The 27,763-nt window shown below is 33.5% G+C and overlaps 1 protein-coding gene across 6 annotated transcripts in view; it reads left to right on the top strand.

Annotated features, from left to right (window-relative positions):
• Fs (Follistatin) overlaps nt 1-27,065 on the top strand; it is a 593,437-nt gene extending 566,372 nt beyond the window's left edge. For 3 of the 6 annotated variants that reach the window (XM_081747802.1, XM_081747815.1, XM_081747798.1), the window contains 3 exons: nt 3,092-3,334; nt 22,786-22,937; nt 25,672-27,065. In XM_081747802.1, the coding sequence (XP_081603928.1) occupies nt 3,092-3,334; nt 22,786-22,937; nt 25,672-25,752 (476 nt within the window). In that variant the 3' untranslated portion in view covers nt 25,753-27,065. Of the gene's footprint in view, nt 1-3,091; nt 3,335-11,474; nt 11,617-22,785; nt 22,938-25,671 lie in introns of those variants that run through there. The other 3 variants (XR_014129674.1, XR_014129685.1, XM_081747809.1) reach the window with 3 other exon arrangements.
• The last annotated feature ends 698 nt before the right edge of the window (nt 27,066-27,763 follow it).

Below are 27,763 nucleotides of genomic sequence, written 5' to 3'. Positions count from 1 at the left end.
TTGTTGAAACACTTCCATTGTCAAAGGTTTAGATATCCAACTCAATAATGAAGCCATTTTAACAATGAAGAAAATTCTAAGTAAAAAATTAACACGGATTGTTGCCTTCAATAGGTTATGAAGTTCCTTTTCTAAACACTTGAAGTCTGTAGGTTGAAATTTGTAAGAGAAATCGTGTATTTTCGTGAAAGGTAAAAAATACATGAGAGATACACACACACACACACACACACACACACACATATATATATATATATATATATATATATATATATATATATATATATATATATATATACGTTGCATATGTTATATACAGTTAGAGGATGCTAGTTTCTGCTTTTTACTACTGAATTCGTATATTGTTTCGTAAGAAAGTTGAAAATGTTTTACCTAGTTTTTCACGTATTTTATTTAGTATATCGGGATTTATTTCCCATTTCATAACAGATTTTTTCCTTCTATTATGATACAATATTAAGTGTAATATTCTCTATAAACGCATACTTCGGTAAATTGATTGCAATCCTTACAGTTCATTTTTTCGATTAAATGCAATTTTCGTATTGATACTGAATTGTTTATAATCAGTGAGACAATAAATCATATCTTTCTTTGACTGCACATGCCTCAGTTTTAGTCTCTATTTGTTTTTCAATTTCTGAAATAACGTAGAAGTGTATAATATAAATTCTTAAGGCATCGTTGATTTATCATTCTGTCTAATAGTGCCGATCATCGCATTAACGAATATATCATTTCATCTACAAATATTATAACTATGCACTTTTTCTGTGATCTTTCTACTATCTTTATTGTTCATTGATTACATTTTTTTTCCTTACTAAATACAAGTTGATTTTGATGCGAGCCAATCTGTCCTGTATATTCCTTTATTTTCGTGATCAACACTTTCTTAAAAAGATTACCGATTGTTTTTATCGTAGCTTTTAAAACCTTTATGAAACGCGTTTTAAAATAAAATTTGCGGTAAAAGAAAGAAGAAAGGATGATCTTTAACATTTTTTTGAATTGAACATTAAAATCTTTGAATATATTCACGAAGCTATACAGGAAATCAGTTACAGGATATACTCTTATGTACAGATATTCAATATACAAATCAATATCCGAGGATCAATAATGTTTGGATCACGGTCGTCTCTGACGCGGGAGACAGGGAGGACGCGTTCTCCAAAAATTTTATATAGAAGAAAAAATAGAGGAAGGTTAAAAGTACTTAAATCGAAGAAGTAAAGAAATAGGAGGAACAGATGAATGTTATAGTTGTTGTTAATTAGTAGTATTTCATTGTGTATATATTTATATGAAATTAGTCCTCCGAGTACCGTGGCATGATGGACGTAATTGATAAGGCTTAGGGCCGGAGAGCATGCAGGCTAGAGTTAAAGACGTATACTGGCTAGAGCACACTGAGTTCTGGCGATATGGAAACAAGCACTGTGCTGCTAGAAGATGGGATCTTAGAAAGTATCCAGATAAGATTGAAGATTGACATCACGAATCCACGAGGTATTAATCACTACTACTGAATGGAAGCCAAAGACGTTTTCCCTTCTCTTATCAAACATCAGAAAATGAGAACATGCTGAATTTTCCGCTCACCTGCAAATTTACATACGCGCACAGAACCAAGTAGAAACTACCGTCGTCGCTGAGTATCCCCACCCTCCATTCTCTTTGTCACTGCAGTTTTTCACGATACCACAAAAGACATCATCAGGTGTCAGGAGTAATCGTGCAAAAGGAACGCAGGATGGTAAATCAGTATTCAACAACCAAATATTTAGTGTTGCCACTCGCCGTATGATATTAGAGCGACTCGAATGATCTCTCTTTTCAGGAACACGTCGGTACGTCGCGGAGGTATTCAAGGAGGCACATCGGTTATGGGAATCCTTCACTTCCCATCATGTATACTATCGAGAGACCACTGACAAGATATGACACGCGAGTGAGAATTCAGCTGAACAACCATGCGACTTCTTGCTGCCTCAGTAGGCCTATATGGCTAATCTTGAAAACCTTAATTGTATAATAGACGTTCGCTGCCGTTGTCCTGGAAATGATCTGCACTTAACTACACTCGTCTTGTTGTCCATTTACAAGATGTACCCTGTAGCGTCTATCAGGAATACTCATAAAGAAACAAAATAGATTTTTAACATTTTCTTATCTTGAGCAAACAGATTAGTTATATTTTGAAAAGTATTTGTTCGATGATAAATGAGATGATATTCTCATTTAGTGTCCCAAACAATTTAAAATCAAGATTGATGGTCAGTAAATTTCATACAAAACAACATAATTTAAAACTTATTTGCTTGCAGCAAGTATAGCAATTTGAAGGATTTGTTAGACACTCTGTGGAAAACATTAGGTTATTTTGCAATGTTTACAGAAACTTTTTTTTTAAAAAAAAAGCTTATTTTATAGAACGAATGAAAAGTTTTGTTAAAGTAAAATATTTTGTATGTTTTATGAACATTTTCTTCGTACAGGACCCAGAGGAATTAATTCAGTTTTGCTGGCTGTAGGTGTCATATTGTTCATGGCTACACTGAATTCTTAACAATGATCAAAGTATCGTGCAGAGGGGACCGAGAGAAAATGAAGACCGGATAAATACAAGAGTTATGAACTTCCCTTTAATACACTTGTACTCTTTAATAGATTTTGAATTATGGACAGTATATAATCTAAGGTGAATTTTTATAATATGCAGATCAAAGGAACATTTTCGGCACGAAAATAACAATTAATTTAGTACAGTTCAATTTGATTCAATTTAGATTTTAATTCAGGCTGTTTGTACTTGCGTCCATGTTATTATGGTTACATCTTGCGACGTAAGTAACGAATAAGGATGAGTATCGTACAACATTATTCGAGCGCGCTTTTTTTTTTTTTTTTTTTTAAGTTTTGTTACAGCTTTGTGTATATATAAATCATTATTTGAAAATAATATATTTTTGAATGCTATGTTGTACTAGTGTATTTAAGTAATTGACGCGCGCATCTAATACTCTAATATAAGTGTTAACAATCTTGTTCTTATTTTCTGTTCCAGAGTCTGCTACCTGTCGCACCGTCCGTTGTAGAGAACGACAATCTTGCTTAATTGATTCTCAGACAGGTTCTCCGCGTTGCGTTACATGCAGTTACCGCTGTCGAAAATCACGGGTGAATATGGGAGGTCCAATCTGTGGTACCAATAACCGAACGTACGATTCATGGTGTCACATGTTAAAAGATGCTTGTGCTACTGGTTTCGTCATCGATACGAAATATCCTGGAACCTGTGAATTAGGAGGTAAACTAATTTGTAAATATTGTACATATTACCACCATTTTCTCTGACTTAATATTATATCAATTATTTACACCTTCCTCTAAATTTAGTGTGTAAGGGTTTTATCCAAATATTTCAGGAATATTTTAGTTAGTTTGAAAATATTAATCTTATGTTCTGTGGGTGTTCACTAGAACTATTGGGTAAATGAGTACAGAATGAAATATTGTGGACTTAAATCTATATACAGTTTGCATGCATATCAATACCAGCAATAGTTTTAAGCACATGCACTGAATATGATATAAAATGGACGTCCATGTATTCTTAGAATGTACCATTCAGTTTGAATGACACAGGCATTAGTTTTTCCGTCACATCAGCAATGCATTTTTTTTCTACTCCCAAACTGTTTAGTTTGGTCTTATAGAGAAAAATACACACACGAAATAAATATGCATATAAACTCCTTCTATAGTGATCCAAAATAATAGATATTGGTCTTCTTCACAAAATGGAATACTGCTATCGACTTACGTTTGAATCCCACAAATTATTTTGAAGTAGATTTTGAAAATTACATAGGCTGTAAATAAAGTAATGGCATGGTTAGTACAGACATGTTATTGGTCGTATATGGAAATTTCTCACCTGCCTTTGTTGTCCTGCAGTGCTTTCTAAACCCGTGGCAGCAGTTGTATATCGTTGATGAGATTGTTCATCCTCACTGTTGAAACTGGTCAAAATCGCGCTAACTCACGTTTGGTAAGTGTGGTGAATGCCCGAAAAACTTGTAATGCTACTTGACCTATAATTGAATGATTGTACCTATCATGTGGCAGTAAAACGTTTAGTTTCACATTCATGATGAATAGATTAATGACTAAGCCCAACTTCTACACATACCTATTTCTTCGCCTGGGTCACCGTAACGGACGGACAACCACTACGAGTCCAATCTACCGACTCTTCTCTGCTTGAATAGAGCGCCTTGGCACATCATGCAGCTGTCCAATATGGTAGCTCCTGTTCGCCACACGACACTGACGTTTATTTCTGCCACGAAACACTGGAATTTTTTATCCGATAATGCTTTTCAAGATTCGTTAATACACTTTAGAGGACTCACACAACACTGGCAATTTTACCCACGTCTATCACTACATCTACTTGCTTTACCAACAGATTTTGGTACTGTACACAGTGTGCCGACAAACCTGGAAAACTAGTAAAAGTCAGGGAATTTGAGAAGACCGGGAATAGTCAGGGAATTCTGCTAAGAGTAAAGGAATTTCGATTTGCCAAGAATGAGATTTTAAAGACATTTGAAATGAAAATATTAAGAGTATTTTAGATGTAGTCGAGTGCGTGGTTTCTAATTGGCAACTTCAAATTTATCTGTTTTCCACTAACGATGTGCAACAAACTTATGTTCTGTAGTTGTTCTCATCATTTTTTTTTACTTTCGCTTGTACAGTGGAATATGATATTGGTGAATCATCCACAAAATACAGTTGAACCAATGATCTAGTGGGAAATTCTTTTTCGGCACACGCATAATTCCAACCTTTTCTCTCTTTCGTTTCTACTATTTTCGAGTTTATTGAAGTTTCGTGTCCTACATCAAGTGAAAGTAGCTTATCACACAAGTGAAAGGATTTTGGAATGCTGTTACTCGTATTTTTGCTTTTGTGTTTTCATTGTAATGTATTTTAATTTGCAAGTACGTTTATTTCGTAAGTACTTACAAGTTTACGAAAATTGCTGATAGATTTGCATATCAGTGTGTGCATCAGGTCAAATACTTGGTGGATAGCTGGACTAATTTTCTATGATTTTTAAATATGGGATATGCCTATAGATACCAAAGTGCACTTTCTACTTTGTGCTTATAATGCAATATTTATTGTTATATATTTATAGGTTGTTGTTGATTTAATTATGATGATTTTAACACTAAACTTACGATGATCATAAGTTAAAAAAAAAATATTGTTTATTCTTATTTTAAATTTATTCTGACGTTAAAAATGATGTAACAGTTTGCGGCTAATATTTATGGTACATGAATTCTAAACAAGTTTCATTTATTGTCTCTTTAGTCATTCTTATGTATGATTTTTCAATACAAATACGAAATTTCAAACTTTTATGAGTTTCAGACGAGACGTGTAAAAAAATTCTGTAGGTTTTGAGAGAGAAGCAGAAAAACTGTTGTCGGGATGGGAAGCTGTGCTTCTATAGGGACATCCCTGCAAGCACCCCTCTACAAAAGTCCGTAACAATAACTTTGCAATTCTTTATTGTGCAGTTCGTATTGAAGTAGAAAATAAGAAAAAGGGATGATCAGAATTTGCAGTTGAAATTATCGTAAAACAATACTAATAATTTGTTTCCAGTACACTGTGGAAGTAGAGAAGTTCATGAGGTTCAATTCTTGTTTTATTCGTGAGATCTTCATAGCTTTAATTTAGTTTTAAAAAATGTAAATCGTATCTCCATCATATTCCTATGTTTCTGTTCTATCTTGTTTTTCGCCAAAATTCTTCACATTCCTTTCGTTTTTACATCATTAACTCAGTAATTACTATCTCGTTTGTGAACTTTAAATTAATGCTTTAATGTGAAGTATAAATGTTAAGCAATTAGTTTTTGCCTGTCATTAACCATGAGATGTCTCTGGGATTTGTAAAATTACGAATTTGCAATGATTGACTTCTTTCATCCGTATAAATAATGGTCCGGGACACGATTTTATTTTTCTGATGAATAAGCTGATTTTATTTTTCTGAGAAGAATTTTGTAAATACTCAAATGTGCAAACTTAATAGTCAATAAAAAGTAACAGACGTTATTACAAGAAATTTCCAGATGAATAAATTGCAACCTGAGAATGAAAGTATAGGCTTTATTATCGTGTATTATGCGCACGATTGTGTTTTAGTTCAGCATTTTCATTTCTTATCTTAGAAACTTAAACAATGCTTGAACGCTTATACTGAACACAAAGCTGTATCCCAAAAAGGAATCATTGCAAGTCGATTTATAAATTGAATCGAGGCGGGTTACATAGCAGAAGAAGAAATATTTAATTCAATCATCAACAGCAGGCTTTTATTTACTACCGTATATTTGTTGTATAGAAAGGCGGTCGAGAAGCGGAGGGACGAAGTGCATAGTAACAGCTTTCTGCTGGTTTAGCGTGGTTCAAGTTGCAGAGACAGGATCGAAAATGAAGTGTTATAGTTGTGGTATTCGATATTTGTTGCGTCCAGTGTTCCTGTATAGATAACAAGCAAGCCAGTTTCCAAGTATTCCAAGACGAGTTCAGTCCTTCGTGGCTGTTTAATAATTCTTTATTATGGATTCGGGATAGAAAAGAGACAAAAATATTTTTGGTCGCTGCAACATGCCGGAGTTTTCGCTGAGTAACATAGAACGACAAGTGGTAGCAAGTCACATGAAAGGTGAAAAGTATATACAGATGGCCATTTTTATGTCAATATTAGGAACAGCTATGCCTTTGTGAAACAAACAACAAACCAGTACCTTCTGTCTGTGAGTGTCCTCCTATTTGCACTCAATCTGTACAGAACTTTAAGGTTTCTGGTAATGTTGCGTGCTCAAACATGGATTTTACGATTCAAGTGGGTACGAGTTTGGGTCGAAATTAAGTAGTTTACAGGGATTCTTAGTAAAAGATACCATTATGGAAGCAGAATTATTATGATGTATTCAAAGTATAACGGCATACATCAATGCACACTGCTGCTAAAGATGTGAAAGTATCGCTTATGTTCCCAGCATTGAATTGCCGGGAAAATGCAGCTTAAGTGTATCAAAAGAGCATACACTTTAATGTGTGGGTTATCACTATACTTTAGTTACTAACACCCCAGTTCTTGAAGGAGATAATATGCGATTGTGGAGTACTGTAAAAGGAAAGGTATGCACGCGTTATTTGACATGGGCGTTTTTAGAGAATTCTACAGCTTCTGGCTTTTTAAATCTCTTTCCAAGGGATAATTTCACTGTTGAGCTTAAAAAAGATGATTCAAATTTCAATGGATGGCCCCAATATAGACTTTATATTTCTGCGTATCTTCAAGTCAGATATCAGGACATCGCCAGATGATCCTTTATGGGTTGCATACTTTGCGTGGAGCATTATAGGCTGCAATTGATGTAATGAACCTTGCAGAATCGTTGAATTTCTAAGAATTCTGCATAATCTATTTAAGAATGTTCCAGCACGCCGTGCCGAATACACTCCTATAGAAGTTCAGAAAAATTTTCCAGTGTGGAATTTTCTTCTGTATTAACTTGAAAATAGTAGAATGTCCCAGTGAGCCATTGACATTTATTTGTATATTCTGTTGTACATTCAACATGTCAGGAAGGATAAGAAAGTTCCAAGCTCTCAAAGCTATCAGATCCTGTCAGGTGTGTTGGAATAAGATAAAATGCTTATTCTTAAACTTAAAATCTTAAAGCAGTTGCTTCAGAAGTAGAATCTTTTCTTACTGAATTTCAGACTTATTCCCCTCTCAGTCCTTTTCTGTACAACACTTTATATCACATGATGAAAAAATGTGATGTAAAATAAGATAATAAAACAAGAAGTGGTATACAAATTGATGTGTTAAATGAATAAAACCTTCCTGTGAAAAATATTGACATTGGTTTTGCTACACATGCTCAAAGAAATATCCACTAATACAGAATTTGAATATTTTGGAATTCCATCAAAGTTGCAGGAATTGTCTAGAGAAATTTGTTCTTAAACATCTCGAGAAATCACCTTTAAATTTAAATTATAAATGGACTACAGCTCTTTCGTGTTTAGATCTTGACATTTCTGCAGGGTCCGAAGTTGGAGTGAACCACATGAAGTCTCTTTTAGCTGAAGTGGTTGAAAATATTTGGTTAGGCAGACAGAATTGTGAGGCAGTTCAGAGTTTTGTTCGAATCCAAATTGTAAAATAATAATGCGTCAGTATTCTAGATGTGGTTAGCTTGGGTGGCATTTGGCTAAAGAATATCGGATATTTCAGAGTAAGATAATTTAAAGATGTTGTGAAAATAGTCTTGATTTTTTTCTCGTGAAAATTCAAATCTAGAAAGAGGATTTTCAATCAATGCACAATGTGTAGCAGAAAAGAAGAAACTTAAGTAGTACTGAAACTTGTGTATGATTCAGTAGCTTCTTCTTGTGGCCTTGAGAAACTATCCATAAGGAAATCCATGATTCATTCGCATAAAATGCTCGTACTCGTTTTGGAGTAGCAACAAATTAACGACGAGGGAGAGAGAGGAAAAGAAACAAAAATAAGCTGAAAATAGGAAAATAGAGATCATTCTAAACGAGCTTCAAGCTAAAAATACTAAAATAAAGAAAAATGTGCGCAATATTAATGAGTAAATAAAACATTTGGAGAAGTGAAATGAATTACATAATACTATTGATTTTTTTTAAAGATATGATATTAATATACCGCATCCAGTTTTATGTACATGCTTCCACCCTTTTTCGGTGAGTCTCTCACTGTGACTTTTTCCCTTCATATTTGATGATACTTTCACCATAGTGTTATAAATACAGATTCAAGTTTTAGGGAAGATGTTTAATTTCTTTGTGCAGAAAGATTATTATTATTATTATTATTATTATTATTATTATTATTATTATTATTATTATTATTATTATTATTATTATTATTATTATTATTATTATTATTATGATGATGATGATGATGATGATGTAAGTGTTCTGTAATTTCATAATGAAATGCGTTGTATTTGTGTTTAGATTATTTATATTCTAGTTGATTAGGGAAAAATATATTACTTGTGTATTATCGTTGTCATGTTTCCTTGGTCTTGGTTTTCCATCAACATGAAAAAGTCTGAATGGGGAAAATATCAGAGAAAATGTAAAAAGATGTTCTGGAAAACCTGGGAAAGTCAGGGAATTCTTTCCCGTGATTTATGTCGCCACTCTGTGTATATACCGATAATGATTCCAATTACCAATTTCCAGTCCCTTCTTGACTATTTACAACCCACGTGGCAGCATGATAAAAGTGACTTACGTGAGAATGTTCTCCTTTGATAATATTGTCGTATGTTTTGATATTTATACCAACAAAAACATTTCAAAACACTTCACTTTTAGCCAGGCAGCACTGTTACATGAGTCTTGATGCCATGGCAGACATTTATACGCTTTTCATATTTCATTTTTCCAGTATCATTGGTTAAGTGAGAATCCAGGTACTTGAGCAGACTAACTATCGAAGATTTTGCCTGTTTCCTAAATAACGTTTCTACAAAAAAGAACGTGAAAAAGAATATATAACTGATTCTGTACACATTTACTTGCAACTCATAATACCAGTATGATATTTACTCGGAAATATCAGGTCATCCGATAAGTAATCTCGCATTTTTATACCGTGAGGATAAGAACAATAACTTAACCTGAAACACCACCATTAGTCAGGAAAATAGTTTTCATCGGACGCCACAACACTCTGCCATCTGTCAACCAGTTGTTGAATCTTCTGCTGAAAGAAGTCACCGGTTTTGGAGGCAAAAAACTGGGTTACCATTCATCCTACGTCACCCTCAACTTACAGTGTTTTCCCGGAAAGGTAATTTTGCAGGCTGAGGAAAAGACAGTAGTCTGTTGGTGCAAGATTGGTGGAAACACCGGGTGAAGAATTTTTTCCAACCACATTTCTCGATCTTATGATAGGTTCTTGCCGTATGTGGGTGCGGGTTATCACCGTAGATAAGCACACCCTTGCGATGAAACAGAACAAGACTTTTCTCTAACAACGCAGTCCGTAGACGTTCAAGCTGCTGCATCTTCGACAATAGACATCTGCATTGATTGTCTGGTTACTGTGATATCCCATCAAACATCATCATTTTGCAGGTTGGAGGTTCTGTTTTGACACAGTTCCTCTGGACCCCCTCTTTAGATACCCACTGACGTTTGTAATGTTATGGTAGAGGATCCAATTTTCATTTCCTGCCATTATTCTGTCCAGAAATGGCTCACATCTATGAGCAAGGAACTGCAGATGTCCACTCGCTGCTGCTTCAGTTGAGATGTTAACCATGGGATATCCATGTACCGAGTTTTGATACCTATCCGATGTCCTGCTGATGGCAGTGAACAGTCGAATGGGTGACATGAAGTTCACTGGACAGCTCTTAAACAGTTTTCATTGGTTTTGTCTCCGTTGCTGCTCGCAAGGCATTGTTACCAACTGCACATATCTTCCTTTTCGTAGCTTATCGGTGAGGCTGGTATCCCTAGATCGAAACCTTTGGGGACTACTTCTGGCACTTCCGCACATCCACAGCATTCTAACTATGTACGTCATTGATGTTTCGTGCCGCTGCACTGGCTGAATATCCCAGTGAAATTTATATAGCGTGACGTATGTGGTCTTCCGTTACTGTAATAATCAATCATAAGTCACAATTACAAAACATAGAATAAACAGTTCTTTTTTTACACATTACTGCACAATAAATACACTATATAACACAGCTGTGGGGCACGTACCGCCTGCCTCACTATTCGCTCGTCAGATAGCATCAATGAAGCGGTGATCTTATAAGCAACATTACCTATGGACTTTCTATTACCACGCTCTTTATAGCTAGAAGTTGAAGGAAATATTCTTGTTTCGAAAAAAAAAAAAAAAAAAAAAAACTCTTGACGTAAGTTGTAGCTGAGTGCTTAGCGTTCTTATCTTTGATGCAGACGGTCAGGTAAGATTAAAATAAAACTATCCTCTCTCTAAATAAAATTTCATTCTGCTTACAGCTGCACAAGGATAATAATTCAAATTTATGTATAGTTTTCTTATAGACTCAAGTAGAGGAAATCAATTATAGATTAAAAGAAAGTAAGATACCTTTTATCTCTATTGCTTTCCAATTATAACAACTTACGGTCAGTCAATAAACGAGCTTTTTGTTTCAAGCACTACTGTAGCTCTGCGTATCATCAGAAAAGGGTAACAATATTAACAGAAAACACAAAGGTAAAACTACATTATAAAATGTAACAGGGGCATACTAACATTGAAATAAATAATCAAGTAAATGAATAAATCAAACTGATTCATTTTGAAAATTGCAGTGACATTTCCTTGCAGAATAAGAAGATCAATGTTATAAGCATCAACCATCCAGAAAAGTGAACAATAATGATTCAGTAGCTTGGTAGACCATCTGAAATGCATCATCCATCGTTTTAAACCGACTAGAAAGATCAAAAACAGGTAAATAACTCTTGGCTTCATGTGTATGGACGTTACTCTTTGACATACCATTACAAATCACCTCATATACGTCTGAACTAAAAAGAGAATTAGTTAAAAAAAAAAAATGGATGAATAGATTTTTTTAAATTTACGTTTCTAGTGGAGCTGCATATGGTTTTCGCATCCTAATTTCGTAAAACTTTGAATAATATAATTTATAATTATTTGATAACACCAAAAATAACTATAGCAAACTGTTTTCCGTTCTGTTTGGTGACCTGGAAATTAAGCAAAGTGTAAAAGATCCTCTCATGTTGTAACCATCATTACAAGCTTTCTCGCTCTCTCTCCCTCAAGCTATTACCAGCTTTGGAACCTATTTTGAACAAAATGTCAATTTTTCTTTCTGATCTTTATCTGATATCTTTTTGATGTTTTAGATAGGTTCGTCCTGTACTAATTTTGTGGTATGTTATGTGTATTTTGTTCATAGTTGAGAAGCTACGTTTTTATATGCACTTTGGTGGAACAGAAGTTACATTTTGGAAGAATTGGGTTGAGTTGATTTTGAGTTTAACGTCCCGTTCAGCAGCGAGGCTATATGAGACGTGGACCTACTGACTAACGTGGAATCCGAACCACATGAGCTCCCGCCGGGAATCGAACCCGGGCCTCCCACGCCAAAGGCACGTACGCTAACCGCTTAGCCACGAAGAAGTTAATACAATAGTTTATATACAATTGGCCACGACTTGGGTTTTTTAATGCCTATCAATGAAGCAGAGAAAGTGGTGCGTACCTACGCTTGCTAATGTTTAAATCTTTGACTAAAAGATCAACGGAGAGGACAGGAAGATCGACAAGAAGTTCGATTAGGTCTGAAATCAATAAGATCGCAGAAGACGGTGGTCAACGTAAAGATCGTTTTGGGCAACTTAGAAGTCGATGATGGACAAGCAAATCAGCGAAAAAGTCTATAGTAGCCAAGGAAGTCGACAGAGGATTGACAGGAAACCGATGGTGGCAGAGGAGAGCGGCTAGGAGGTCGACAAAGGATCAACAGGACTCGCTAGTGGCCGAAGAGATTGGTGAGGAGCTCGATGGGAGGTTAATGATGGCCGAGGAGGTCGACGATGAAGTCGATGGTGGCCGAAGAGGTTGACAGTGAAGCTGACAGGGCCTACGAAATCGACGTAGAAGTTCTCTTGTGATATAGAGTGATTAAAAAAAATAAATAAATAAAATAAAATAAAATAAAAAAAAAAAACTGGACAGGGGAAAATGTTGGGAAAGTAAATCGAACTTTCGGACATAGTGCTTCAATTACGAGGGTATAATATTTTATTATTATTATTATTATTATTATTATTATTATTATTATTATTATTATTATTATTATTATTATTATTATTATTATTATTATTATTTAATGAAGTTCAATATGGAGATATCTTTTTAATGTTTTGTATAGTTTTGTAATTATTTTATATGTATTTTGTTGATAATTGAGCAGCTACTTCTTGATACATATTTTGGTGGAACAGAAAAAATATTTTGAAAGAAGTTAACACAATAGTTTGTATATTTATAGTCACGACTTAGGTTTTCTAATGTTTATCAGTTACCATGGATACAGTATTTTAATGTGTAATGGAACTGGAAAATAAGTCACGTAAAAACCACGGATCATCGAAAGCAGAGTTAATTCCTTGAGAACCCTAGATTTCATTGATACATGAGCTGGCCAGCTTGACTGAGGATTTTTCATATCATGCCTTTTCCTTTCCTTCCCCCCTTACTTTTCAACCTACAATGTAAATGACCATAATACTTTGAGTCTCGAGTACACGGATATTACCATCTCATCTATTCCTTCTGTACTGTGGTGAAACATAACGAGAAGAAAGGAAAACATGAAACGTACATATAAGCTTGGGAATTACATGTCGCGTTTTAGATTCAGTTTGATCACGTTTATTTGTAAATTATGTCTTGTCTTGTAAGTAAAATAACATTTTTACGATTTCCGTTAACAAGTGACTGCAGGGATAGTTTGAGAAGAGTTTGTGTAGAAAATCGCACAATTGTTGACTGATTAGTTCTTGATGTTCGGTAATAGTGTTCTTATATATGAGTACTGGTAACACAATCTTAGCCTGTAAGATGACTTAAGCGTAACTTCACAAACAAGCATAACATCAATAATACATCATCTTCTTACTTTATTATTAGCTCATGCAAGAACCACATGCACACAACACTATATAGTGACTAGCTCTGTAGCCATTTTCCAATTTACGTTTACATCTTAATATTGATCTACGTTGATCAAATCACTTTCAACCTTCATTAGATTCATCAAAACATCTGAGATTCTTCTCAATGGTTGAACTACCTTCAATATATGTATATGACCCTTTCCCGTAACACATCTTGCCCACACCATATTTACTATCACGATCACCTCAATTCACCAACAGTTTTGTTCGTTTCTTCGATGTACGAGTTGCTTGCCCCTGAAATTTAGACCAAACGAATTTCATGATTATGTACTTTAAGCTTACAGCTGTGCAGTGTTGTTTAACAAAACTGTAGCTAACAAAAGTTTTTAAAAACTCAATAAAAAATTACGGATTACCTATTACTAGGCCCTGTTCCTTTGTATATAAAAGTAATTTCCAAATTGAAGTACATTACATATTGGACAAGGCAGTGACAGTTATTTAGTCTATTTCGAAGGCAGAAATCTTATAGTTAATCTATTTCGAATATAGAAATTTTGTAGTGAGATAATAAAGAACAAGTGCATGTAATCGCCGGATACGAAGATGTTAGAGAGTACGTATTAGCTACATCTAGAGAATGTTAAATGTATTAGCGTTAGTAAATAAATAAGTAAAAATAAATAAAAAAAGTAGTTTTAATTCTCTTACTGTTGTAAAATATACTTAAAATCTTATATAAATTTACAAAAATGTTTAACTAACTATTTAGCTACTAAAAAACGATCTTTCATATCAGAAATTATAAGGCTAAGCGGATTATACTACTTTTTTTTTTTTTTTTCCATCTTTGGGAATCCATAAGTGTTACAGATTATCATTACATGAACTTTTAATCATATCTTCGTATGGTCATCTAAAACTTTTTTTTTTTTTAATAAATAATTGAAGACAATGAGGTAAACGATGTAAAAGTCAAAGAAATGTAAACATCATTTTTCACGTTGAAGTATCAGATGAGAGATTCTGTAGAATGCGGTAATCGTGTAAAGATGTCTGAATTATATTATTATAAATGCCAGATATGTGCGCATTTTAGGATTTCTCAACATTTTCGCTTTTTGCACTTTTAGTTCTCAGTTCTACTTTATATCTGCCGGTTTTCGGTGCTTCGGTTAAAAATTCACGCACGTATTACCCTAACATCTATGGATTGTCAAAACAAGAACCACAAGGTAATAACTCTTTTAGGTCATTGATCACCGTTATAAGAAACATCCGGATAATTGATCAGCTAAACGGTTGGTCAAATATATTTTCCGAAATCTGTATGAGATTTTAAATATGTAGTTTATAATGAGAAGCAGATTAAACAATGTCGGTTCTTTTCTAAACGCAAGTGCAGTGAAATTGGCTTCAGATTTACTAATATACACTCTTCAACTCATTTGCATCATAATTCCATTGGTTCTTTATTGCAACCATTGGTCCATTCCAAGATGTCTACCTACCAGACAGATAAAAATAACAAAATTATTACTGTAATGTATTTCAATTCGGAAATGATTTTCACAAACATGAAAAAGAAGTAGCAATGAGAAACCCATTGTATCATGTACAAAAATATTGTAATTTCAATATATAAAAGTTTATAACGTGTAGAGTAACTATGAGTTAAAAATTCTAATGTTGAGATTTTATTAGAGATATGTGAATGATACTCTGTTTTTCTTTAGACATGATAATGAACGTAAGAAGCAACACCGAAGGCTCAATTCCATTAATCCCAATTTTAGCAACAGTAGAAAAAGAGGAAAATGTTTTTTTTATTTTACTATTTACCGTAAAAAGAAAAAGGTATAATCCTACTTTGGGTTTCCTGTATAATCACTAGACATCATCATATTCACATATAATCAAATTCACTGTTTGGAAGATTTTTTTTTTTTTCAGAGGGCCATAAAACTGTTTCAATATCGCTAATTCGAGAATTTTTTTGTGTTTAAATTAGACTCCAAAATTGGCAATAAAAATATTGCAATAAGGAGAATCTTCTTTCGTCGTATAACTTGCAGGTTTTTAAACACAACGAAAAACTGTTTTCAAACAAACTGATTCGAAATTACAACATAACTAGCCTTCGGCTAGTTACAATACAAAATTCGTATGCAGTTCATCAGAAAAGTATAAAAGCATTTTAGAATGTTTAATTTTTTAAAAATATTCTTGTTACTGATAATCTTTCTAATCTAGCAGGTTATTTGCTTGGTATATCAAAGCATAACGCACTGTACATACTAGAATGACAGAGCATGTACATAACGTCCTGGACCCTCTAACATTTTAAAAAATCACAGATATTGTTATGGGAGAATTAAAATAAGCCCACTGAATAATAATAATAATAATAATAATAATAATAATAATAATAATAATAATAATAATAATAATAATAATAATAATAATAATAATAATAATAATAATAATAATAATAATAATAATAATAATAAATATTTATACGCCTCATAGAAGTTACCTAATACCTGGTAACATTTTCTCTTGCATAGATAACCGTCTGAATTCTGTTTAGAGGTCACTTCACGAATCCATTCACTTGCAAGTAGATTACGTAGTTTTAGCGAAGTACGAGATTCCTATTCGGTGTGTCAACCGCTGCTGAAATAATGCTACAAATTTTCAATTGGATTTAAATGCGGAATCTTTGCAGGCAAAATCATGTGCAGCAGGATGTTCCTGAAACCATGCACAAACATTTCAAACCCTGTTAACATTGGGAGATGTGAATATCCACTTCAGATTCCTGAGAAATGCCAACACAATAATTGAGAGTGTCCAAATAGATATATTGGCTCAATTCAGTTGGTCCTTTCCAATTGGTTGGCCTAAGTCAGGATGTCTACTGATACTGGAAATACTGAAATTATACTGGAATTTAATTTTGATACTGGAAATACTTGAAATATATTGGAATTTTGATCCACATACTGGAAAAATTATGAAATATACAAATATTATCATTCTTTATAATCTTCCCTGTATTTTTGTTGGGTAATTACAATCTTGCATTATAACTAGAATAGAATAATATACAATTATTTAAACAAGTTATAATATAACTTAATAATGCATTTAGATAATACAAATAGTGCTCTTGGCTCACTGTATCTGGCCTCCGAGCAGGGTGTCTACGGGCCATGAAAGTCATGACTTGGGGTTATCAGTCAAAGGATCATGAAAGTAGTGAAATTAAGTTTCAGGTGATGAAAAAGTGATTTTATAGAACAACAATACGTATGCAATACAGCACAGTACGGTACTGAAATAATAAATTGTGATTTTACTCAACGATCTGACGTTAAAACGTGACATCATCTCTCTTGTCGTTGTAGTACGTAGTCACTAACTCCCACGTCTCTACTAATATCGTTTTCAGCTTCCGTTCTTCTTTTCTTTTCAGTACCTCACGTATAATAACAATGGATGCATTATATCACATGCAATACTTCAAGTACAGTATACGGGGAGCTGTAAACTAGTCAGTAAAGTCGGTAAAAGTATGCCTAATGATGGGAAACTAATAGCACTATTCTTCTTTAATTTAATTTATTTTTTTATTTTATTTTTTTTTCGTTGCAGGCCGCATTAATTATTGATTTTTGAAGAAATATTTTTTTAAGTGTACGAAGTGTTGATAGTTTATTTATTTATTTATTTATTTATTATTTTTATTTATTTATTTATTTTTTATTATTATTATTATTTTTTTTTTGTCGTACACAATGCAGTACACATTTTTGTGTACGTACATCTTTGTTTTTATATTATACATTAAAAAAGGAAGCAAGGGAATTGGACCGAGCATCGATGACTTTCTCTGGGCTTCGGTGATAGCACAGCATTACCTATTTATCGCGTTCCTTTGTCATTTAAGGATCGAATTTTAATTTTCATAGCTGCTTAATGGAGAGAAGGTGGCCAATTTTAAAATCAGTTAATTATTTGATTTGTTATTATAGTCTTTATATTATATCCGAGCCTACTACATATTTTAAATGAGGATTTATGTCAGTAATATCAGGTATGTAGTCAGTATTTCAACATTTTTGTCAACTCTACAGCTAGTTTGTAGCCCTGAGTATATTTTATATATAATATACTGTATCCATTGCTATTTATTTCCTTACTTACATTAGTGTTGCACTTATCTTCTCAGAGACAATGAGTAAAATAAGAGGAAAGACTTCTTTCAAAGATGAGTGCTTAGACAGAACAATAAATTCAGATTAGAATTGGCTTCAAGGGTTGGAAAATGATAAGTATAAAGAGTATTGCTCTTTGTGTATAACCAGTTTTGATGTTAGCAACATGGGAGTGTCTTCAATTCGATCTCATGTCAAAAGTAAAAAGCTTATTGAAAGAGTAAGTTCAAGTTCGAAAAAAAAAAAAAAAATCACATGATACCTGTCAAGGAAGCAATACAGACTCTGTTCCTGTGAATGCTGCTCCATCAACTACAAACTCTGGTCCAGTGAAAGCTGACCTTTTTGAAGTGCGAACTTCAATTGTTAATAACGAACATACTTGTGTTATTGATAACAGGACATTCAATACTTATGTTATGCCTAGAAGTACTCTTAACAATTTTATCATCAAGGATGAAGTTATTACTGCAGAAATATAGTAAGCTATTAATCAAGTTATGACCCATTCTTTTGTTAGAAGTGCTGGCATTTGTAGTGACCTTTTTAAAGTGATGGTTCCTGTCAGCGAAATTGCGAAGAAGTTCAAGATGCACAAGGATAAACTTGGATGTCTAGTTACATATGGACTGGGTCCATGGGCGCCCGAAGAAAACTTTCTAGAGGGGGAGCTCAAATCCCTGGTTGCTTTATTACGTTTGGTACTTTTTATTTGTTTGAAGAAAATTTTAAGAAATGTAATACATTTTCGTGAGCCGGGGGGGGGGGGATTGGGCCCCACCCTGCCCTCCCTTTCGGGCGCCCATGACTGGGTCCGTACTTTGACAAACGTGATTAAAGAGTGGCTTTCCTTCTGTATTTCTTTTGATGAAAGTTTAAATTCTGTCGCTCAGATGGATCAAATGGATATAGTTATTAGATTTTGGGACGGAAACTTACTTCAAACAAGATATTTTACGTCCGTATTGTTAGGTCATGTTACCGCTGAGGACCTTCTGATGACATTTTTTCAAAACTTGAGAGACACTGGCTTGAATGCGAAAAAGATGCAAGTATCAATGGACGGGCCGAATGTAAACCTGAAGTTTTCAAACGACCTAAAGAAGCACTTGGATGATTCACCTTCAAATCCGAAGCTGTTGGACTTGGGTACGTGCTTCTTGCATACTATTCATGGTGCATGTAAAACGGTGCACAACTCCGAATGGAACATTCACAGATTTTTGCGCTCTCTGTATTACTTCAAGAACTACCCAAGTAGACTCGCAGATTAGAAACGCATAATAGGGTCATATATCTTTCCTCTGAAGTTTCGCCCTATCAGATGAGTCGAAAACTCAGAAGTTATTGAAAGAGCTGTGGAAATGCTGCCACATATTAAGAACTATGTTGATGCTTTGTAATTATAAAACGTTTTGCAAGAAATGACCTGCTCCTAGTTAGCAATCATGTGATTCTCTTTCTCTTGAACTAGATCAGTATCTCTCCAACTATCAAAGTAATGGTCCTCTTTGCCTTTTATGTTCACTGATCTGAGTACTGTGCTTCTACACCCGTTGGGAAAAATTATAGAGTCAGGTTTTGAAGTCGGCAAATACTAGTAAGAAACTTTTCTGAATTGATTTGAAGAAGACAGAAAATCTGAAGACCTTTCGTGTTGTTGACATTGGATTTGCAGTCCCAGATCCAGCTTTAAAAGGTAAGGCAATAAAAGATGGGAAAGTTCTTCAGTTCTATGGAGACCATAGAATTCCTTGATGATATATGCATAAGTATTTTGTCAAAAGCCCTCTTGCTTTCAAGTTTTTAGAGGTGACAGCTGCTTCAATCCTAGAATTATGACCAATTCGTCTATTAAGACCTACAGGGTAACAACTGCATTAGAAGTTATTGTTGAGAGAAATCAGTTATCGAGTGAGGAAGCTGATATTCCAAAACTAGACTACTTAGATTTCTCATCTTAGGAAGAAGTAAACAACTTTCATCCCAAAACTGATTGATTGGACCATTTTCTAAGCATTGCCTATTTTCAACACAATGTTTCCAAAGAACTGATCCATTTCATACAAAAAGTGCTGGTTTTGTTTCACGGCACCGCTGCTATTGAAAGAGGTTTCCCCATAAATAAAGAATGCATAGTAGAGAATCTTCATGAAAATAGCTTGATTGCATAGCTTGTGGTGTATGATACAGGATCGGCAGCTGGTGGGGTATTAGCTATTAGTGTTTCGAAAATGATGATTCATGAGTCCAAAAATCCATCAACATTGAGAAATGAAGCTTTAGAAAAATATAAAAAGAGGGTAGATAACAATGTAGCCAAAAGAAAGTTAGCAGCAGAAGAAATAAAACAATTAGAATTGAAGAAACGCATTATGCAGAGTGCTAAGGAAGAAACAGAAGAACTGGAAAAGGAAGTGAAAAGTTAAAAAAAAAAGATACTGTCTTAAATGCGTGTACCTTTTGAGGGTAAGGTATAATCATTGTGAATTAATAATTAATAATTCACAAACATGTATATATCTGCCTTATGACTTATTATTTAGAACAAGTTTTTACTTTCTTTACTTGATAGAATAAGCCTGGTACAGAATCTACTGAAGAACTATTTACTTACACAGTGTGTGTTATGTGATACTTTGTAATTAGACATTTAAAGCAATTTGTGGAGTGGAGGGCTGTGAGGAGAGTTGGAAGGCCCTTTAAAAATGTTAAAAAATCACTTGTATTTAAAAAAATCAAGGTTAACTAAATTTATTAAAATATTCTTTTGATGGTAAAACAATTACAAACCTGAAATAATTAAGAGTGTGATTATTTATAAAGAACTTTAAAAAATCATTGTATTAGGTACTGGAATTTTGCTGTTAGTTATACTGAATATACTGGAAATATATTGGAATTTTGAAAATGAAACTCAGTAGACACCCTGCAAGTCATATGAAGAATACCCCATACCATCACAGGACCTGTTCCAGCTTCAACCACAAAATATACATACTGCGAGTGAAATGCTCCTCGATACCTTGTATTTATTGGATATTTTTGCATTCACACTTCTGAAGCAGTTTTGCACTCATACACGTGTTAGACTATTTTCTGTATGCACATTGGACAGGATAAGTCAAGAAATCAGACAACTTCACTTACTACGTGTCCATGGGCATGCCCAAACTCAAAGGCTCCTTTTTGCCTCTCTCACGTCTAGGCATGGATCATCTTGACGAACTGTTTCCATAAAACCAAGTGTCACAACCATTCCAGTTAAGTGCAGTGCTCATGCATTAGCAGTGATAGATAATTTACTCACGTGTTATCAGTACTATAGTGGTAGGTACTGACCGATGTTAGTTTTAGAAGAAACTGACTAATAGTTTGTCCGATGTGTCTAGTAAGCCTTGTGAATTAGCACACAAGTGTATGAGTAATTCTTTATAAGAAAGAAAGAAGGAAAATTAATTTATATTTTAACAACGTTACAGATAATCTACATTTCAAATGTCACTTACTAATAGACCAAATTATTCAATAAATTTTGTCAACATATTACGGATGATTAATGCTTGTAAGATGGGCTTTTTTTTTTTTTTTAATCACTATAATTTCAAATGAACATTTATAACATGGTAGACTAGATCAATGAAGTTTCTTTATAAAGACATCAAATAGAATTTTTTTTTAAAAATGTGTGTTCTTCTCATACTGCCTAATGTATTTGTAGCTAAGCATTTTTATTAATTTTTCATCTTTTCCTTATGATGAGCATTACTGAGTGTTTGTTACATATTGATTGATTGTGATTATTTATAATTGACTGATCAATAGAGAAAAAAGTTAAAGAAAAAAATACTATTTTAGTTAGTCCTTTATTTTTGTTCTCTATTGATTTGATTTGATATGATTTTTACTTTAGCGTTCCTTGCCGCAGCGAGGCTGTATGAGACGTGGACCTACAGCTTAACGTGGAATCCGAACCACATGAGCTCCCGCCTGGAATCGAACCCGGGTCTTCCACGCCAAAGGCACGTACGCTAACCGCCTAGCCACGAAGGAGCTTTGGTTCTCTATTTGTTATGTGTATCATATTATATGTTAACTGAACTAGATAGCTGAAACTGGCTTTATATACTATGGTATATTTATAAACTTAGTTAAACATAATAAGCTCTTAATGAAATTTGACGTATTCAAGAAATGCCTGACGTGTCATGTTTCGTAAAGTATAAAGCAGTTTTTTTTTTTTTTTTAATGATTACCGTACAATCTAAATATACATTTCAAATCTCATATGTCCATTTTCAGGTCGAAATAAATAATTAAAACACTAAAGTATAGCAATAATATACAAGTAGGAGTCTGGCATATCTTCTAGTAAACAAATCACACATACCAATGCCGCGCGTGTAAAATCTGTCCTCAAAAATTATTTCAGGAGTCCTCGGCTCCCTTCGTCAGGCGAACGTCGAAAAACTGTAGTTAGATACCATGAATTCACAGCACACAAGACATGTCTTCCTTTAAAAGAAAGTGTGTTTAGTAGAAGGTGGTTTAAAATAAACTGACTAGCTATTATATTCGCGGGGAACACTTCAAAACACAAAAATTTGTTTTAAAATAAGAATTACCTACAAGACTTCGTATAGCCATTGCGACGTATGAATTGTTGCCAGACTCTAAATCAAATTTTTGTGAGCCACATACTTTTCAGTGAAGCTATTAATGACAAAATCCCAACCTTTGTCTAGGTTACTTTGGTCCAGATTTGACGACGTTGGATTATTTGTCCTTATATACAATGACTCAAAACGTTTCTTTCAACATGAGAAGTACTTTTACGAATACTTTGACTTCCTCTCCTGAAATAATTTTGAGGGCTGATTTTGCAGGCACGTCATCGGTGAGTACGTTTTACAAGTATTTACAAGTCAAGCATAGTTGAGAGAATTCATTGACTTTAAACAAGACCACGACCAGTAATACAACAAAATGGCAGGAGGCAAATGAATGTGTATTGATAAAGTTGATACCGATATAGCAGTTTTCATTTGCGTATATACTGATATATCAATTTTCATATCATTTTCATAGCATCATCCATGTAATATAAGTAGTAGCAGCAATAATAAAATAATAACGATAATACATAAATAAATAAATAAAATGACAATAAAATAAAAATGGCATAATGATGTCTTATTCTTACAGGAATAAATATAAGGAGGCTTTCGCTATTAAAAAATAATACTTATCATCAATGAGTTGAGTTGATAAATTAAATTCTTCGAAGATCTTCGATTCTTTCAGATCAATCTAAGAATGTCACACTTGCTCAAAAAGGCATCTATTTAACCTCTTGCCAAGGGCGCCCATCGCGGGGGGAGGGGCAAGATGGGGCGCTTGCCCCCCTAGAGGAAATTGTACTTCAGAATAACAAAAACCGAATAGAATTTTTACATTAGTTACAGCAAAATTTGAAACTGTATTTGAAACGTCGCTTATACTTGCCCCCCCCCCCCTTGGAAACCACAACAGGGCCGCCCTTGCCTCTTGCCGCCTACATTTCACATATTACACTATTCTATCTGTCTGATTTTTCTTTCCTAACATTCTTAATACCAAGGATAGTTCGTTATAATGTTCTTTTAAAAAATACATATGAACATTAGTGGAATTAAGAATGTAATCGAACTAGAGATTACCATTGTTAGCAACAGTTATATTTAATATTATTTGTGAAACATAATATGCAGGAGTGAACGAATAGAATAGTTCTTCTACTAAAAGAAATATTGCCAAAGTAAACAAATCAAATATGCAGTAGAGTCTCGTTTAACCAAATCTCGATTAACCGAATTACTAAAAGAAAAGCATTTACCAAAGAAATACCAAAATAAAATATCAATTTTTTTCACAAATTAAACTTCATTATTTTGGTCGTATGGCTTGAGTTTAGTACTGCCCAGTTCTAATGTTAGTTTTGAAGGCATCATATGTTGCCAACAACGTCTTTTCACGCTGAAAATATATCAAGAATACAGTACTTTATATCAAGAAACTTTTATTCCGGTTTAACCGAAGCATCATCGGTCCTATCAAAGTTTGGTTATGTGTATGTATAGACCTCACGCCAAGATTTAAAAAAAAAAAAAAAAAAAAGACGAAACTTGTGTTACAGTTTCCAGTTAACTTGTTTGGCTGCTGAGAGGAGGTTGCTTCATTCGGTTTCAAGCACCGTATGATGGACTGATCGTTTTTAGGGAACGCACTAACCTAGATTATACATATGCACTAGCAAGAAGAGAAAAATAAATGTTACGCATAACACTTTTAAGAAGGCATTGGCCGGAATTATATTTTGACAAAGGCCTAAATAATTCAACCGTGATGATTAGATTGTTTTCTAGTACAGGTCGGTCATACAAAAAAGAATACACGCCTTCAAATGTTAATAACATTTTATTTTTCACGTTACACGGACACAACCCATACTGTCAGAAGTAGCAACCGTTCAAATTTCTAATGTACTGCTTGCAGTTCACTTCTTGTGCTTAATGCTGGACCGCAGGACTAGTTTCTAAGCTAGTGTTACAAGATAAAAGACTTTTTGTGGGCTCCGTTTTAAGCTGTCCAGATCTGTAACTGCAATACAGCTTTAGCTCATGCACAATGTAAAAAGTCACACCACACAAGAATAACATAATGAAGGTAATACCAACAGTTTGTGGAAACTGGATGCTTATGTAAAGACAAGCATCCAGTTCGATCTCGTGTATCTGATGACAACTTGGAATAAATGCCTGAGGCGTTTCAGTGAAGTTCCCGGAAGTCAGTAGCAAGAGCAAGCAGGGTGCTGGATATGTAAAAATTCATGGTGTTGAAGGTACTTGCGTTAGCAGCTATGTTTTAAGCCATACAAGATTAATGTAGATCTTTACACGAACAGACAAAGTTAAAAAAAAAAAAAAAGTTCCTAGTACATGAAAGAAGAACAACCGTGATAATAATGTATAATGAACCATGTTCTCTTCGAAGAAAAGCTACTCAAGTCGAACAACAAGATTAAAATAAACGTATGTTGAAACACGATATGAAATGAGGGTAATAATAAATTGTTATAAACTCCAAAAAGCCTACTAAGTAAGCTTTGCGAACTTCTTTGCTTGCCACCTAAGATCGAAATTTCCCATGGTAGAAAACTGGCTAGCCAGAGAAAGCATCTAGCTCTTTTGACACCTCCTATGGCCGCAGTCCTGACTAGAGATTCACATATTTAAAAAGTTGTCCCAAAATGAATTTGGTTATTCTTATTCGGAGATTACATAATGCATCAGTTATGTGATTTAAAATTACTGTTCTGATTCCTTGTGTGGAATTATCATAAATTATTAATCATGTTTAGATTTATGGAGCACAGATTGAAATTTTTGACAATTTTGATTCGAGATACATTTTGATTAACATTTTTCAGGTTGAAATAAAGATATTTATATATAATGATTCTTCATACGTCAGTTTATTTTGGAAAATCAGCTAACAAACGAATTACTTTGATATTTTTGTGCACGTTCGTCTTATATGTTAAATTTGATAATGCTTCACTGACAGAACTCCAATTTAATTTTCCTTTCCAGATTCTTCAACGGTACCTAATACTGTACTTATGTCAGGCAGTGATTTTGACGATCGCCGATTTTTGTAGTTGTGCTCTCTAAAGAGGAAGGAAAATAAGAAGAAAAAAACGAACGAAAAGAAACATTTTTGTAAAGTTCTTGTCATGCTATAGTGCTAAGTGTGTGTGTGTTGTGGTGTAATGTGTATATATATTATATATAAAAAAGATATATATATATATAATATATATACCTCTCTCTATATATATATTATTTAATGTGATAGTGATCTTTTAAATGTGGATTGAATTTGAAAATAAGAGAGGAACGATAAAGCAAAACACACTAATGCTGTGTTTTCTATTTGTCCTTCCACACACAGATACTATTGTCACTAAGAAAAGAAAGTGAGTTGGTAATCCTTTTGTGTGCTGTGCGGACATATTATTAAAAGCACAAAGAAGAACCTTCCTTAAGACTGTCGAATGTTTACGAAATGGAAGAAGAAGTCAAGAAGGTTACCAATTTCGTTGACAGTTATAGACAGTGAGAATAAAATAAATAAGTATATATATATATATACATATACATATATGTGTATGTGTGTGCTTCATTGTCATATTGTGATCTTGGTACTTCGCGAAATTTATGATAACTATGTATGTTGTCTCGCGTTTTGAGACACTAATGATCAACGTTATGTATTAAAAAATATTGTGTTGTTTCAAGTAGACTACCGTGATTTTTTAAAGAGATAAAATAACGAGGAGAAGAAAATACCTGCTAAGCAGTCTAAGTCACCCCATAATTTTCACATTAATGTTAATAATAATAACAATAATAATAATACGTTCAGTTTTTATGTAGCCTATTTGTATGTTTGTCAACTACAATGTACGGGTCAAGAAGAATGAAGTTGGCATTATATATATATATATCCATATATAATTTTAAAAAAAAAATCATCTAAAAGTACCGTGGCAAGTGGTTTATTGGTTACATTATTATATTTTTATTTATCTATTAGCATAATCTATTGTATAAAGTATGAGTGTGAGTGTTAAAAAAATCAAATTCCTCTAGTACAGAAAAAAATTTCGGGGTCGACTGAAAAAAATGCTTTTTATTTTTGTTTTCCTAAATCGAAATGTTTGTTATTTTGTTTCCATAACAATAACAATCTCGATACTTTTATAATGAAAACAAATTAATTTTATAGAAAAAAATATATCTGCTATTCTACTCTATTATTTTAAGAAGTAGGCATTTCTTCCAACGAAAAAAGAAACAAATAGGAAAGAAAATTACTTTTGTTTGTAAGTCATTTGAACTGACCAATGATATATATTCTATTTATGCGGTGGATTTCATTATACATTTAATTATGGGAAATAATAATAAAAAAAAAAACAAAAGGTAACATTTACTTCATGTGACAATCAGAATATACTTAATCTGTTTCCATATGTATACTAAACAAAGAAGAAAGTAAACAGTGAAAAGACAATTGTTTTAAGAAACGTGACTTACTTTGCAGCTCGATTTGCTTTCTTTAATTGAAATTTTCAGTTTACGTGCAGATCATCTTCGTCAGCGGTTTATGCTGCGTTACTGAATCCATTCCTTTACATCTCCAATTATGGTTTATGGCGTTCCTGCAAAATACAATTTACACGGAATATTCTGTAAACTTTATTTCAATTTTCTAAATACTCTCAAGATATTTAAATACATAATAACTCAAAGGTCGTCATAATACATAATAAACCAAATAAAGAACAAACTGTGGAATTCTCTAAATAACCGTGAATTGGAACAACTAAGTCTTTCACATAATAGCGAGTCAATTTGTAATATTGTACTGACAATAGCACGCACAAGTACTTTTCTTATTACTTATTAAACTAATACTTATATTTCAAAAAGATGGAATAATATCTTTATTTAGATTTTAGATTTAGATTTTTGAGTTTAGCGTCCCTTTCAGTAGCGAGGCTATATGAGACGTGGATCTGCAGTTTAACATGAGATCCGAACTACATTAGCTCCCGTGGTATCTAATACTTGCATAATTTGAAGAAATGAAGAAAAATTTAACATTTTTACTCAAAAC

The sequence above is a fragment of the Thermobia domestica genome, chromosome 2, assembly GCF_964235325.1.
Source record: "Thermobia domestica chromosome 2, izTheDome1.hap1.1, whole genome shotgun sequence".
Lineage (NCBI taxonomy): Eukaryota > Metazoa > Arthropoda > Insecta > Zygentoma > Lepismatidae > Thermobia > Thermobia domestica.
This window is presented reverse-complemented; position numbering and strand designations above follow the sequence as displayed.